Source organism: Trypanosoma cruzi (assembly GCF_000209065.1).
Source record: "Trypanosoma cruzi strain CL Brener chromosome Unknown tcruzi_1047053505949, whole genome shotgun sequence".
Lineage (NCBI taxonomy): Eukaryota > Euglenozoa > Kinetoplastea > Trypanosomatida > Trypanosomatidae > Trypanosoma > Trypanosoma cruzi.
The window spans coordinates 14,960-28,971 of record NW_920653.1 but is presented as its reverse complement, the minus strand read 5'-3'; the positions used below and the strand labels follow the sequence as shown (position 1 = coordinate 28,971).

General features: G+C 52.6%; 3 protein-coding genes and 3 pseudogenes across 3 annotated transcripts, besides 11 other annotated features; all 6 read right to left on the bottom strand.

Moving 5' to 3' along the window:
* Tc00.1047053505949.169 (mucin-associated surface protein (MASP), putative) lies at positions 1–404 on the bottom strand (the record flags this gene model as incomplete). The annotated part of the gene is made up of 1 exon (XM_807462.1): positions 1–404. A coding segment is annotated over one exon (404 nt), but the record flags the coding sequence as incomplete, so codon positions are not given.
* Positions 1–773: a sequence feature (heterozygous, Esmeraldo-like haplotype).
* Positions 588–681: a sequence feature (T-rich).
* Positions 774–6,360: a sequence feature (areas not merged during assembly with more than two copies in the genome that could not be assigned to a particular haplotype).
* Tc00.1047053505949.160 (mucin TcMUCII, putative) lies at positions 945–1,628 on the bottom strand (the record flags this gene model as incomplete). Its single annotated transcript, XM_807461.1, has 1 exon — positions 945–1,628. One exon carries the CDS (start codon positions 1,626–1,628, stop codon positions 945–947), a length of 684 nt encoding a protein of 227 aa, XP_812554.1.
* Positions 5,185–6,555, bottom strand: Tc00.1047053505949.139 (annotated as a pseudogene).
* Positions 6,361–7,212: a sequence feature (haploid, Esmeraldo-like haplotype).
* Positions 6,739–6,832: a sequence feature (T-rich).
* On the bottom strand, positions 7,101–7,757 carry Tc00.1047053505949.120 (mucin TcMUCII, putative; the record flags this gene model as incomplete). The annotated part of the gene is made up of 1 exon (XM_807460.1): positions 7,101–7,757. One exon carries the CDS (start codon positions 7,755–7,757, stop codon positions 7,101–7,103), a length of 657 nt encoding a protein of 218 aa, XP_812553.1.
* Positions 7,213–7,317: a microsatellite.
* Positions 7,213–14,012: part of a sequence feature (areas not merged during assembly with more than two copies in the genome that could not be assigned to a particular haplotype) that runs on past the window's edge.
* Positions 8,548–9,024: a mobile genetic element.
* Positions 8,739–8,758: a microsatellite.
* Positions 8,842–8,864: a sequence feature (AT_rich).
* Positions 9,172–10,113, bottom strand: Tc00.1047053505949.110 (annotated as a pseudogene).
* Positions 11,033–11,177: a sequence feature (T-rich).
* On the bottom strand, positions 11,339–13,990 carry Tc00.1047053505949.100 (annotated as a pseudogene).

The window sequence follows — 14,012 nt, the reverse complement described above, 5'->3', positions numbered from 1 at the left end:
CTGCCCGGTTTCTGCCCTTTCCCTGGCATTCCAGGCCCAGACGGCAGGAATGGTGTTCCTGCACCTGCGGCACCTTCCATTTCTTTTGGAACAGGCGCTGCGTCGCCCCCACTACCAGCTGATATACCACCAGCCGCTGTTTTCTCCTCCAATAGGGCATTATTAATTCCACCTTCACTGTCATCCTCAGCTGCAACCGCCTTTATTAATCCCATTCGGGTGGAAATCAACCCGCGATCCGCCTTCAGGCGCAGCCTGTCATTTCCTCCATTACGCGCGTGCGTCAAGAAGTTTCCTCCACCCTCGTTGTAGCGATCGTCCCTTGCATCTCCAAAACCATTGCCGCACCACAGCACGCAGAGGGCACACACCAGCAGCACACGGCCAGTCATCCTCATCGCCATCACTCCTGTCACTTGCGTGCAGCCTTCAGCACAAACTAACAACACGTCAACGCAGAGCAAAAAAGGATATACACGGCCTCTACACCACACAACGTGACAAATGATAGCAGCTTGCGCACACCGTAAGAAAGATGGAATCAGTACGATTGCAGAACTCGCACACACAGCTCCGCAATAATTGACCAGAAAGAAAAACATACAAGAAACAATTAAAAACAAAAAAACAGTAAACAAACAGCAATAAAGTAAAAACAAGTAAAAACACAAAAGACAAAGAACTGCACAGTATGGCTCCAGTGTGCATGCACCAGCACCCAAAAATGCGTCCACACAAAAATTTGTATGCGTGTCGTGCATATGAGTGTGTCTGGGATGCGTGCCAAGTAACGGATACAGGAAACAGCAGCACACAGCAGGGCAGCGGAAGCAAATGAAGCAAAAAACAATCATTATTTTCTCTTACTTTATACATCGGGCCACAGTAGACGCACACAAATCCCCGCGGTTGAGTGCTGGCACGCACAGACCGCATACACATCTTCATTCCACAGCGGTGTACGCCAGCGCGGATACGGCGAGCAGCAGCGGAGCACACACCCACGCAGAGCTGCTGAGGCTGCCGTCGATTTCGCGAAGACGTGACGGTGCACGGGTGGTCGTCGTAGTTGGCGCCTCTGCATTCATGGCCGTATCACTTAGTGCCTCCGGCGCAGTGGTGGTGGTTGTAGTAGTTGGTGCCATTGTTGTAGTTGTGGTCGTTGTGGTTGTCGTGGTTGGTGCCTGTTCATTAACTTCTTTACCAGCTAGCGCTACTTCATTATTATGCTCCGGATTCTTTACAACTGATTTATCGAAGTCACCTGTTGGTCCTGGTGAAGGGTTATTCCCTTCTGATGCCTCTGGCTGACCAGACGCACCTCTTCCATCTTGCGAAGTGGGCGCTCCACTTGGTCCTTCTCCTGTACCTGTCGGAGTTGGAGTTGCTGGAGCAGCAGCGGTCTTCAATTGTCTCTCTGACGAATTGGGCTCCTCATCTGAACTCTGTTCATTATCTTCCGTGACTTTTGCTCCTGGATTATCGGAATTGCTTGAACCCCCTGAATCCTGGAGCGTTGCACCCTGTCCAGCTTTTTCACCTTTATCTCCACTCCCTGTCATGCACACGGACGGGCAGCAGCACAGGGCGAGCACCAACAGGGCGCACAGCAGACGGCACGTCATCATCGTGAGTGTGGTCGTTCAGTGGTGTGGAGCTGATCTGCACAGTGAGGGACATGTAGAGCAACAGAGGAGACGAGAGGTGCGGCAGACACACACAGAGGGCACACCACATGAGGAGAGAGGGCAGCAGCCAGGCATGCACCGTACGCCGCACACCACGCACGACACACACTCCAATCCACGGCAGCAGGCACACACACACAGCCCTGCCGCAGCACCAACACACAGATGGAAGTGGGAGAAGCAAACAGGAGCGGCACACAAGGCTCCACCGCATGCACATACGGCGAGAGCGGTCCGTCGTGTCTGCTCCCCTCACGGAGGGTACGCACACACACGAGAATAGGTGCAGCGCACACAGCAACACGAAAGCAAAGTAACCATCGTAAAAGGAGAGATCACCGCACACCACGTGAATTGCTGTTCCACGGGAAGCGCGGCCACCACCACAGCAGCAGCCGCACACGCAAAGTCAAGCGCAAGGAATGGAATAAAGCAGCCATTTATTCGTGTTTCTTTTTGGAGGGTGGAAGATGTCTGCATATGTTGTTATTGTTTTTGCGGAGGGCAAACCTTCATGCCTGTATCGTGTGTTGGGGGTTCCTGCAGTGTGCACAACTGTTTCCTTCTCATGTGATTTTTTATTGTGTTGGTGCAGCCAATAATTCAATTTGTGTTGTTCCTGCTTCTCGCTGGTAAAAGCGTTGCAATAGATGTTTGCTTTTCTTTTTGTTGCTGTGGCACCTGATTCCTCACCGTTTATTGCGGTGGAAATGAGAATATGTGAGTGGACTCCCACACACCAAAAAGCACCTTCGCTCCTATTTATTGGTGCACAGAAGGGCATGTGTGTTTGGTGGTGCCTCGTCCATATATTTTATGGGCGTACATTCCCCTGCAGGCTGAGGGCGGGGTGACGCTCCGTCGCGGTGCACTTCCCTCGCATGCCGCCCACTGTGATTCATCATGCATCACCCCCTCACACATTCCGTGGTGCCACACCGTTGATATTACTGCAGCCACTGTGATTCCGCGTATTTCGCGCATTTCATTGAGCCACAATACATCCGCTCGTGTGGCCGCCGCATCCAAACAGCGGTGCCCAGCACCGTGAGCGGCAGTCCACATCCCTGCATGCCCCAACGCAGTGGTGTTTGACTGTGAGCCAGGCGTCAGACAACACGAGAGTATTGTGCTGGCAGCACAACACACGGAGCTGCATTGAATGACTCGGGCGGCGACGCATCTATTTGTCGCAAAGCAGTGAAAAGGAGTCGGGCAAAATAATGCCGGCTGCATTCACAACATCATATCCACAGCCAAAGCTTGCGACGTGATGTGTGCTTCACTGGTGCTGTGAAATGCCTGCAGACGACGTCACTAGTGGAGGCACAGGACCCATGATCAGTGGACAGACAATAATCGGCATGGGAGGCCACAAAAGGCAGCAACGACGCCAGCAGCAGGAGCAGCTCTCTCTCTCTGTTGCCTCCAAGAAGTAATTATTCCACCAGCCACAGCCGGCTGTGCCATCGTGACACTCCATGCACGTCGTGGCTGCGTCAACACATCCTGTTCCCTGCAGCGCCTCAGATGCCTCACTCCGTCCACTAAGTGCATCGATGCGGGCCGTGCCTGGGCTGTTCATCAGGACCACAACGATGTGAGGGTCACCGAGTCGCAGCATGTTTGTTGTGACGTTGTTGCATGGCACCTGCACACACACGCAGCGCCTGCATCCTCCCTTTTGTGTCCGCCCTCCGCCGGAGTGGCCACACACACGGGCAGCAGCAAAATCATTTCACCCTCGACGATCCAAAAATAAACACCGACATCCCTCGCGACGCAAAGGTCTCAGTTGCCAGCACGGGCTTCCTGCCGCTCTGCCATCAACGCTCAAACACGGCACAGTGCACGCACTTATTTTCCTCGTGTTCCGTCAGCCGTTTGCTTCACACATTCTTCGACGGGCTGACGCCCACAAAAGCACGCCACAAAAGCCACTGTGATCGCACAAGCTCTTGCGATGAGCGTCTGTGTGTGCATGGATCCGCTGCTCACACGTGCTGGCACGACCGCCTGCAGCCGGTGCCCTCGTGCCAGTTCATCGGCTCCAGCATGGGAAAGAGAAAATGGCCAATTCCTCGTGTACTTATTCCCACCGGCAGTGCCAACACGCTGGTCGCCAGCCGTCATTCCTCAGCACATCCAGGAATACTGAAAAGTGACGTGGAGCTGTCAGCCAGCAATGCCACAATCCCCGCACACATGTCGGCTCCACCAGAGAAAAAACACAAACTACAAACAACACCCTTCACACGTTTCCGAGCATCATTCCGACACACCGCGATACGCCAAACAGAAGTATTCGTCACCCCAATGCACCTCCCCACACAATCACATAGTCCATGCACCACGGCAGCAGCCCACACCCGTCTAAACAAATGTTCTTCGGATCAGTGTTATCCACGTGCTGCAGTGGGAAGCAAACAAAAGAGACGGGCCGCCAAACCCCAAAAGAGTGCAACGAATGGCCGCAAGTCAACGGAACGCTGCCACTCAAAACAATTCAGTCCTCATGCCCTCAACCTCCCACCTTCTCCCACAAAAGCCCCAAGAGCTGCCAATCAAGCGCGCCGTCCAACAAATTCTTTGTGCAAGACCAGGAGGAATCGCAGTGCCTCCTGCTGCCATCCGGGTCCGTTGTGGACGCCATGATGAGTAGAAACGCCCATTGGTGCTTCGAAACGACGCTGCACACCTGCGACGCATCATACGGTTTGAGACGCACGTGCCTCACCAGCACCACAGACGCCCACGCGCCGTCGGTACGCCCTACATCGTCAAGGAAGCAAAGGATACGTCAGGGTGGCAGCAAAGCACTCGCTGGCAATTCACGTCGCAGGCATCACCACAAGCAGCTCCAGCAGCGCTGCAGACCGTGGGGTGCCGTGGATCAACTGACGCATGGCGTATGTGGAAAAGAAAAGGACGTGGTGGCTTTACAAGGATACGAGTGGCTGACACTTTTAGAAGGAGAAAGAAAACAATGTGGGAACACACAAAGAGGAATCAGGCGTCCGCAGTCAAAGCAAACCAGCAATCAAAAAAAGAAAGATGGATACACTCAACCACAACACAGGCAGAGGATAAAAAATACCAACAACAAAAGCCGAAGCGTGGGGGCGTCCACCCAGCAGTGGGGACACGCAGCAACAGGTGGGACGACCAGCGCACACACACTCTCATTGCTCCCGTAAAGCAAAACACACACACAGGGAGAGAGAGAGAGAGAGAGGTCGCCCACTCCATGCAATAAAAACAAAAACAGTTACGGTGCTCCGCCCATGCAGCCAGGCAGGACGGCAGCGGTGCGTGTCGTGCAAAAGAGAGCACCAACGGGCCTGCATGGGTGTGCATGCATATATACAATGGGCACATTATGTGTGTGCTTCGTGGGATGAGGTGAGGGCGAGAGTCCATTCAAGGGGACACACACAGAGAGTGGGTGAAGGACGAGTGCGTGTGCGAGCGGTGCATGGCTCTCTCTCACTCACTCTCACGCGGCAACCACCGCAGCAGCCGCAAAAACAACAACAAGAAGAAGCAAAAGAGGGGAGGTGGTGTGGGAGACCGCGGTGCTGCCGTCACTGTCGCCAGTTGCCACCGCATAATTTTTTTGGGCGGTGGTGGGTTTTATTGCTGTTTGAGGTGCTGCCTCACTAGCTGTGGGAGCTGCCTGGCTACCAATACCTTCAAGATCTTCGTGTGATTCGTTGGGGTTAGGCTGTTGAGCATTGGCAGTATTCTCATCCGCCGTACTCCGGGCTTCACCACCGCCACTTGTAGAGTTGGGTGATGCTGTTGTTTCTGCTTGATTGGTGGCAGGTGCATTCTCCGTCAAATTCTCTGTGGATTGACCTTGTTGCTCTGCCACAATATCCTCTGAAGCATCTTCCGGTGCATTGTACTCTGTTTTTTTTGGTAACAGTAACTTTTTATGCTCTTGAACGTTTGGTGTCTGTGAGTCTGTTGTTGCTGTTAGTGGTTACCCTCCTCTTGACGATGGTTCTGTTGCTGATGGCGGTGCTTGTGTCTTTGGCGTTTCTTGTGGCGTTGTTTGCCGTTTTGTTTCGCTGTCGGGGAATGACACGCTTGAACGGTCTTGCGTCGCCAAGGCTCTCTGCTGTGCCTCGTATTCAGTTGTACCTCTACCAACAACTTGGTTGGATGCCGTATCTTCTCCAGTGACGGAATGGTTTTCTGCATCGTTTATTGACTCCTTCGGTGCCTTCACCTGCGACGGGACGGGACCTCCAGTTATTGCGTTTTCTGAATGCCTGCCCGTTTCCAAAGATTTATTCTTCTGATTGGTAGACGCATCGCCGGCGTGCTGTAGAGCAACCCCAGAAGAAGAAGCCTTCAAGATGAAACCTTCAATTCTATCAGTTCCGCCACCACCATGACTGTCAACAGATGGTGCTTGTGGTGATGCGTGTTGGTTTCCTTCTCCTGCTGGAGCTGCTGGCGTTGATGGTGGTGGGGTTTCCTTCTGTTTTGTTAAGACTCCGCTTGTCTGACTTCCATCCCGCTCATTTGCATTTTGTCCAACTTCGTGTCGTCCTTCTTCACCACTTTCCGTTACTTCATCCAAATTTTTATTTTCAACCGTTTCTTCTTCCTCTTCTTCTTCCGAAGATCCTTCTGGGAGTGCGGGACGTCCTTCCCGAGATTTGTGTTGCTGCTCCTCTCCTGACGATTGTATTTGTGAGTCTGGTGCCGGCGCCGCATTTTTTGTTCTTCCCTGCCCAACTTCAGTACCACCTTTAGTCCGCCATCGAAAACATCATTCGCCACCGACTCCTCCACAGCACCACAGCACGCAGAGGGCACACACCAGCAGCACACGGCCAGTCATCATCATCGCCATCACTCCTGTCACTTGCGTGTAGCCTTCAGCACAAACTAACAACACGTCAACGCAGAGCAAAAAAGGATATACACGGCCTCTACACCACACAACGTGACAAATGATAGCAGCTTGCGCACACCGTAAGAAAGATGGAATCAGTACGATTGCAGAACTCGCACACACAGCTCCGCAATAATTGACCAGAAAGAAAAACATACAAGAAACAATTAAAAACAAAAAAACAGTAAACAAACAGCAATAAAGTAAAAACAAGTAAAAACACAAAAGACAAAGAACTGCACAGTATGGCTCCAGTGTGCATGCACCAGCACCCAAAAATGCGTCCACGCAAACAGTTGCATGCGTGCCATGCGTATGGGTGTGTCTGGGATGCGTGCCAAGTGACGGATGTGGGGCACAACGCGGAGCACACAGCAGGGCAGCAGAAGCAAATAAAGCAAAACACAATCATTATTTTCTCCTATTTATTTACATCGGACCACAACACACGCACACAAATCCCCGTGGTTGAGTGCTGGCACGCACAGCCCGCATACACCTCTTCAGCCCACAGCGGTGTACGCCAGCGCGGATACGGCGAGCAGCAGCGGGGCACACACCCACGCAGAGCTGCTGAGGCTGCCGTCGACTTCGCGAAGACGTGACGGTGCACGGGTGGTCGTCGTGGTTGGCGTCTCCGTAGTCGTCGTACTTGGTGCCTCGGGCGCAGTGGTGGTGGTCGTAGTTGGTGCCTTTGTGGTTGTGGTCGTTGTGGTCTTCTTGGCAGGATCCTCAACTTCCTGATCTGTCTGGTGTGCGAATGCATTCGTCTTACTTTTTCGTCCTCTCGTATCGTCAATATCTTCTCCCTGCAACACATCGATTTTGTCTTTTGATTCTGATCCCCCTCCACCAACGTTTCCCGGCTCCGCATCGAGCCCACTACTCGGCGGCCCTGACGCAGCGGTCACCTGTGATACTGCCTCTCGTGGAGAGGGCGATTGACCGGCGTCGGCACGATCCCCAGGCGTCGTGTTCTTGTTTGAAATTACTGGGGCCTCCGGAGCTAAATTATTGGCTGGTGCAGGGGGCAATGAACTGCCGACCTTTCCATTAGAGCCTGAATTCTGATCCATATTAGTGTCTTTCGTGCACACGGACGGGCAGCAGCACAGGGCGAGCACCAACAGGGCGCACAGCAGACGGCACGTCGTCATCATCGTGAGTGTGGTCGTTCAGTGGTGTGGAGCTGATCTGCACAGTGAGGGACATGGAGAGCAACAGGGGAGACGAGAGGTGCGGCAGACACACACAGAGGGCACACCACATGAGGAGAGGGCAGCAGCCAGGCATGCACCGTACGCCGCACACCACGCACGACACACACTCCAATCCACGGCAGCAGGCACACACACACAGCCCTGCCGCAGCACCAACACACAGATGGAAGAGGGAGAAGCAAACAGGAGCGGCACACAAGGCTCCACCGCATGCACATACGGCGAGAGCGGTCCGTCGTGTCGGCACCCCTTGCGGAGGGTACGCACACACACAACAGGAGGTGCAGTGCACACAGCAACACAAAAGCAAAGTAACAATAAAAAGAAGAGATCCCCGCAAACCACGTGGATTGTTGGTCCACGGGAAGTGCAGCCAATATTCATCACAACAACAATTCATTTGCCTTCGGCCTTCGTTCATATTCAGTGCACACCACTTCATGCAGGCACAGCCATCGCAGCAGCAGCAGCAAAAGCAAAAATAAGCGCAGGAAATGGAATAAGGCAAGCAACCATTTATTTGTGTTTCTGTTTAAATGTTGGCAGATGTCTGCATGCGTTGTTTTGTTTTTGCGGAGGGCAAACCTTCATGCCTGGGTCGTGTGTTGGGGAATCCTGCAGGGTGAACAATTATGTCCTTTTTCCTCTTGTGAAGTTTGCTTGTGTTGGTGCGGCCAATAATTCGGTTTGTGTTGTTCCTGCTTCCCTTTGTTACAGTGCTGCAATAAAGAATAATCTTCCGGACCGCTGCCGAATCCTGAGTTTCTCAATAATAGAAACCAAACAAGATAGAAATAAGTGAGCGATCAACGGAATAAGAGTGGATTCACCACCTCCCCAATGTTTAACACCTAGTAAGTGTATATATATTATACCATACGTTAGCCTCAATTGTGGCCCGTTCACTCTATTCCGATGGAATATTTATTTATTTATTTATTGCTTGCGACGTGGCAGACTTTGGGGTCCTCCAGCCACAAGACCCCGCCGCGTGGTGGGAACCAAAAGGGGGTGCGTGCGATGGTAAAAATAAAAATAAAAAATTATCCGGCCGCTGTAGGCTCCCTAAAGTCGTGGCCTTCCCAAAACTCATACGGTAGAAAAGTGTCCTAAAGAAGTGTATATTCGTTCCATCAGGGTATATATATATATATTACATTCATTAGGGCCGCCAGCTCTCCCGCGATCATTCTCTACACAGGCTCCTAAAAGGGCTCAAACACACCCACAAGACTCCCAGCAAGAAAAAGGAAACACGGCATGACTGACACGACTCAGAGTCATGTTTCTAAGACAATGCGTGGATGACTCTGTCGACGCCACACCCGCACCATATGCCATCAACTCCTCCACGGCAATAATCCTGCAGCGTGCGGAGAGGAAGTTTCACGAGCGCATTATTGGCGGAGCCAAACAACTGTACCGTCAGCAGAGGGCAGCGGTCGGCGGGGGAAAGTGAAGGTGATGGGACTGTTGGGGAGGGTCGATGCGCAGCGTCCCTCACAAATACGAGGCGGGTGAAGTGAAACACACTCGTCTGAACGTCACCCGCCACCAAGATGCATTGCTCCCTGCCGTAAATATTGATGAGCTCGAGCCTGGAGCAACCACGCGCAGTGCGTAAAAGTGTCTTCCTGCACTGACGCTGCGATTCACATTAGATGGGCAACTTCAGAACAGTCGATCCCCAGCAGTAAAATGCAGCTGGCAGTGACGCTGTGGATTCTCGATTCCCCCCGGCAACGAAGGGTGAAGAAGAAAACTGGTCTCCCCAGCTGCGCGGCATCCATCCATCCACTCTGTGCGTCCGGAGTGCCCCGCAGCTACCTTGAGAGATGCAGCGGACAGACCTCCCTTATTTTCGCCTCGATCCGTCAACAAAGACTTTCGCGGTGCTGTCGGCACACACCGAAGTCTCCCTCGTGCCCGCCAAACAAAAGACACACCCGTTGAGCATCGTCACGTGCGTCGACGGCCACGCAAATAAATACCCACCGCAACGCAAAGTGTTTCTTATTGGGCACCAAAAGAAAACTCGAGGCGGCGGCCTGGACAACACAGACATCAAATCATCCGCCAGGCAACGCTGAAATACATGCGAAAGAGCCAACGCGGGACCAGCAGCACAACCACTCGAGAGCTGCTGCGTGAACTCCACGGTAAATGGATCAGCCTCAACGCATGGGGCACTAATTACGGTGGGTGACAGCGCGAAGGCAAACATTTCCTCAAGGCCGGGAATTGTGGGGACGGCATTCAAACCCTCCTGGGATTCGTGTACCAAGACACGCAAATAATCCGCCCCTCGGTGCAAGTCGTCACCATAATCCTCATCGCTCCTTTTGCCGTCATTCGTATTGTCACACTCAAAGCCGTTGAGGGAAGGTGCTGCCATGATAATTGTGACATCACCCTGAATGAAACAACACAATGCCTCGAAGGGTGCCGAGTGCAGGCATCCCGTCAGGCAGAGACACCGCGCATTCTTAGCAATGTACGAAGCTAGGGCAACGAAACGGCTTTCATCCGCCATCGTGATCGCGTCCAGCAGGTCCACCCTCTTGTTCCTCGACGCCTCATTCTCCGCAGCACCAACAGCCGCTGCCACAGATCACGCTGCTGCCGCAATCACTCCCGCAGAGAAACAAGGAAGAGTGTGTGGATGTGTGTGCCTAGAACACAGCGACTGTCATCGCCGGAGAAGACCATCGTGCAGCCGCGTCATCATTTCAGCACGGAACGTCAGCCAACGTCCCTCGTTACCAAATACATTCTTGCAGAGCACTGTGCAAGTACTTATGTGTGTGGGCGTCTGTTGGAGGAGCAAAAAAAAAAGAGAAGCACAGGGAGGCACATCAACACGGCAAGAGGCACAGCCGGGTGACAGCGGTACATGCGGTACGGCCCCGACCTCAAGAATCACGCACGGTGGCAGCAAACACCCATCCACAGAAAAGAAAAACACGGCGGCAGGGTGTGGCTGTGTGTGTGTGGCGCTGCGGGTGTCTGCCCGCCCTGGCCGCATAAAAACAAAACAAGAGGGAAAGAAATGTGTGCTCCGCCCCACAGGCCCTCGTCGCACGCCCACACATCACGGCCCCTCCTCATGCGTGCAGCAGGCGAGGCGCACAGGGCCGTCGTCATGAGCGTCTCGGTGGGTGTGCGAGTGGAGCAGTTGGGCGGGAAACACACGGCACCCCTCACAGGAAGAGTGCAGAAGAAACAATTAAAAGAGGGAAGAGTAGAAAAGAAAAGAAACGTCCATAGTGATTGCCCCAAAAAGCAAGAAAAGAAAGTATGGGGGATGAGAGATAATTAAAGAAACAACAACAACAGAAAACCAAAAAAAAAAAAAAAAAATTTTTTTAAAGGACACACACGCGCAACACGTAAAAAAGAAAAAATGATGAATTACAAACAGAAAGCAAAAAAGGAAAATTATCTTAAGGAAAAAGTTAGTTCTTGGAATTAATTCCGTGCTGGGGATGCCGCAGGTGTCCCACGCGGCAGCCAGTCACTCCTCACAGAGCCACAAACCCCCACAGTCCCAACAGCAGAAGCAGCAATGGCAACAGTCCGCTCTCACGCATGGTGCCGGCATCAATTTTATTTTCTTGCGACACATTTCCGAGGTTGCTGCTGAGTGCCGTGGCATTTACTTCCCTGATCTGCGTATTAACCTCCTCCTCCTGCCCATTCGTTCCTCCTTCTCTTGTCTCCACCGTTGGCTCGCCATCAGAAGAAGAACCGCCACCCACATTTTTATGTCCATCAGAAGATGATCCTGACGCCACCTGCATTACGGACTCCTCTCCTGCTGAAGGAGTAGTTATAGTGGACACTGCTATTGTGGATGCACCGCCACTGCCCGCATTACTGCTCCCCATCGACTGTCCCTGTTCCGTCAGATGTTTTCCGTCAGGAGTAGACAAAGTTCCGGTTTGCTGAACAGCTGCGGTAACCGGAGAGGTGTTAGGATTAACGGAATCAGAAGAAACTGTTAACGGCTCCAAAGACTTATCCTTCAACTGTTGAATGGCGACTTTATTCGGGTTGAGGACGCCAATCTCATTGTCACTCAACGGGCGGTTGTACAGCAGGACGTTCGTCACCGTCACAGACACGCCTTCTCGGCTTTCTTTGTTCTCTGCGCTGCCTCCATCCCCTCCAATGTAGAAGTGGGATACCCCCCCTTTCGATTCCGTATCTTCCAATGCACATTCTTCATTCCCACCCACACGCTGACCATCGACGTACGCGGAGCCCTGACCGCCGTTCTTCAACAAAACTACCACGTGTCGAGTTCTCTCTGTCTCCGATGTGCTTTTAAGCTCCTTTGTCGTTCCGCCACTGCACTTTAATATCCACTTCTTTTCATTGTCGTACGACAGTCCCAGGAGTACTGGATTCCCATCGCCACTCATCTTCACACCCATCAAAGGAATAGTGGTACCCTCCTCCGGCACACCGTCGATGGACACCGTCGCCACAAGAGTGAATTTGTAGTTCGCAAAGTGGTACGGCTGATTCTCCCCCTGCGCGCCAACGGGCCACTCCGCCCACGCTCCCTGGAACTGCACACCGTTATCCGTCATCTCCGCCCCACCATCATTCCCCTTCACTGTGGCGTTCACCCCGAGGTACTCGTCCCTCCATGTCTTATCAGAGAAGTTCCCGGATAAAAAGCCAGCCAGCCCATCCGTGATCTTAACAGAGCTGCAGGCATTTTCAGGTGAGATACTCTCCACATTTTCAGAAGGGCACAGCTGAGAGACACGTTTGTCCACTTCCTTCCAGGCCGTCAGCACATCCTTCACCTTCTCCAGCTGCTCAGTCAGGAGCACAGACACCATACCGAGTGATGCTTCGTCCTCATCCTTCTTCTCTTACAGTGCAATCAACTCCTCCTTCTTATCTTCACCTTCAGCACTTTTGTACAGCAGGGAGCTGGCAGCAGCATCGTCCCCTTCTCCGGATACCGGCCCAATATCAACAATGTGCGTATTGTCCGTCAGCCAAAGATGGAGTTTGCCCTTTTTGTTGCCTTTTTCATTGGAATAAACCGGTAGGGTCACGAGCACCACAGTTCTCTTATCATCAACATCGTCAATCCTCGCTGTGGTGAACCCGCTTCTAACGAGTTTCACTTTTTCATCCTGTTTGTTGCCCCACACACGCGAGAGTGTCCCGAGTGCCTCCGTCCACGAATCCCCCTTGTCACCGGACTCGTACACCCTGCGGCGGCCATCATCACACGCAGTCATCATCATGAGTTTTTTGTCCTTCCACTCCACGACGGAGGGATCACTGCAGCCATCGGCAGACATCCCCTTCGACAGCTTCCAATTCGGAATGTCCCTCGGGTCTATGACCAGCAGAAAGATTTTTGTTTTTTTGTCATTCTTCGTAGCTTCCACTGGAAACAAAAGCGTGTCGTCAGTTAACTTAACACCCGAACCACCACCGCCAATCAGCTCTGTCAAGTAGTCGTTAGTTCCGCCTAAAGGTTTCCACTGGAGACGTTTAGTATCTTTCCAGTCAATCTTTTTGCTTTCCCCAGCATCACTGACTTCCCCTTTCACCAGCAAAAGTCCCCAGCCATCTGCACCACCAACCTGACCAACAGCGGCAGCATTCCGGCTGTACTTCCCAGCAAGCATGTAAATATCACTTTCCTTCACAACTGCTGTTGGCCGGCTCACATCCACTTTCTTCCTACTGCTTGAGGAAGCAACTTCCTCCAGAAATTGTGTCTTATCTTTGGTTTCCTTCAGAACTTCCTCCAGCTTTATAGCAGCTTCTTTCGTGATAATTTGGGATGCAATGCCAGTAAAGGTGTTGGCGTCATCATTCTTGCACTGCGCCCCAAAAACGGCAAATACGTCATTCCCCACTTTTAGAAGGCCGGGAACGCCCAACGATTCCACAGTCACGCCATCAGTGATGCTTTTCCAGTCAAAATTTGGTTCGGATAACTCCTCCGCGTTAACGGCTCCAGTGCCACAGCACACCACGAAGAGGAGGAGCAGCACCGCAAAATAGAAGTGATGCCGGGATATGTTGGGTCTTTGCGGCTCACTCTCTCTTCCTGCCTTTCTCCTTCCGCTGGATCCGGCCACGCGGCGACGGTTGTGTGTGCGGGGTGCCTCCACAGCAGCAACACGTGAGAGCATGTAAATATGTGTGTGTGGGCGG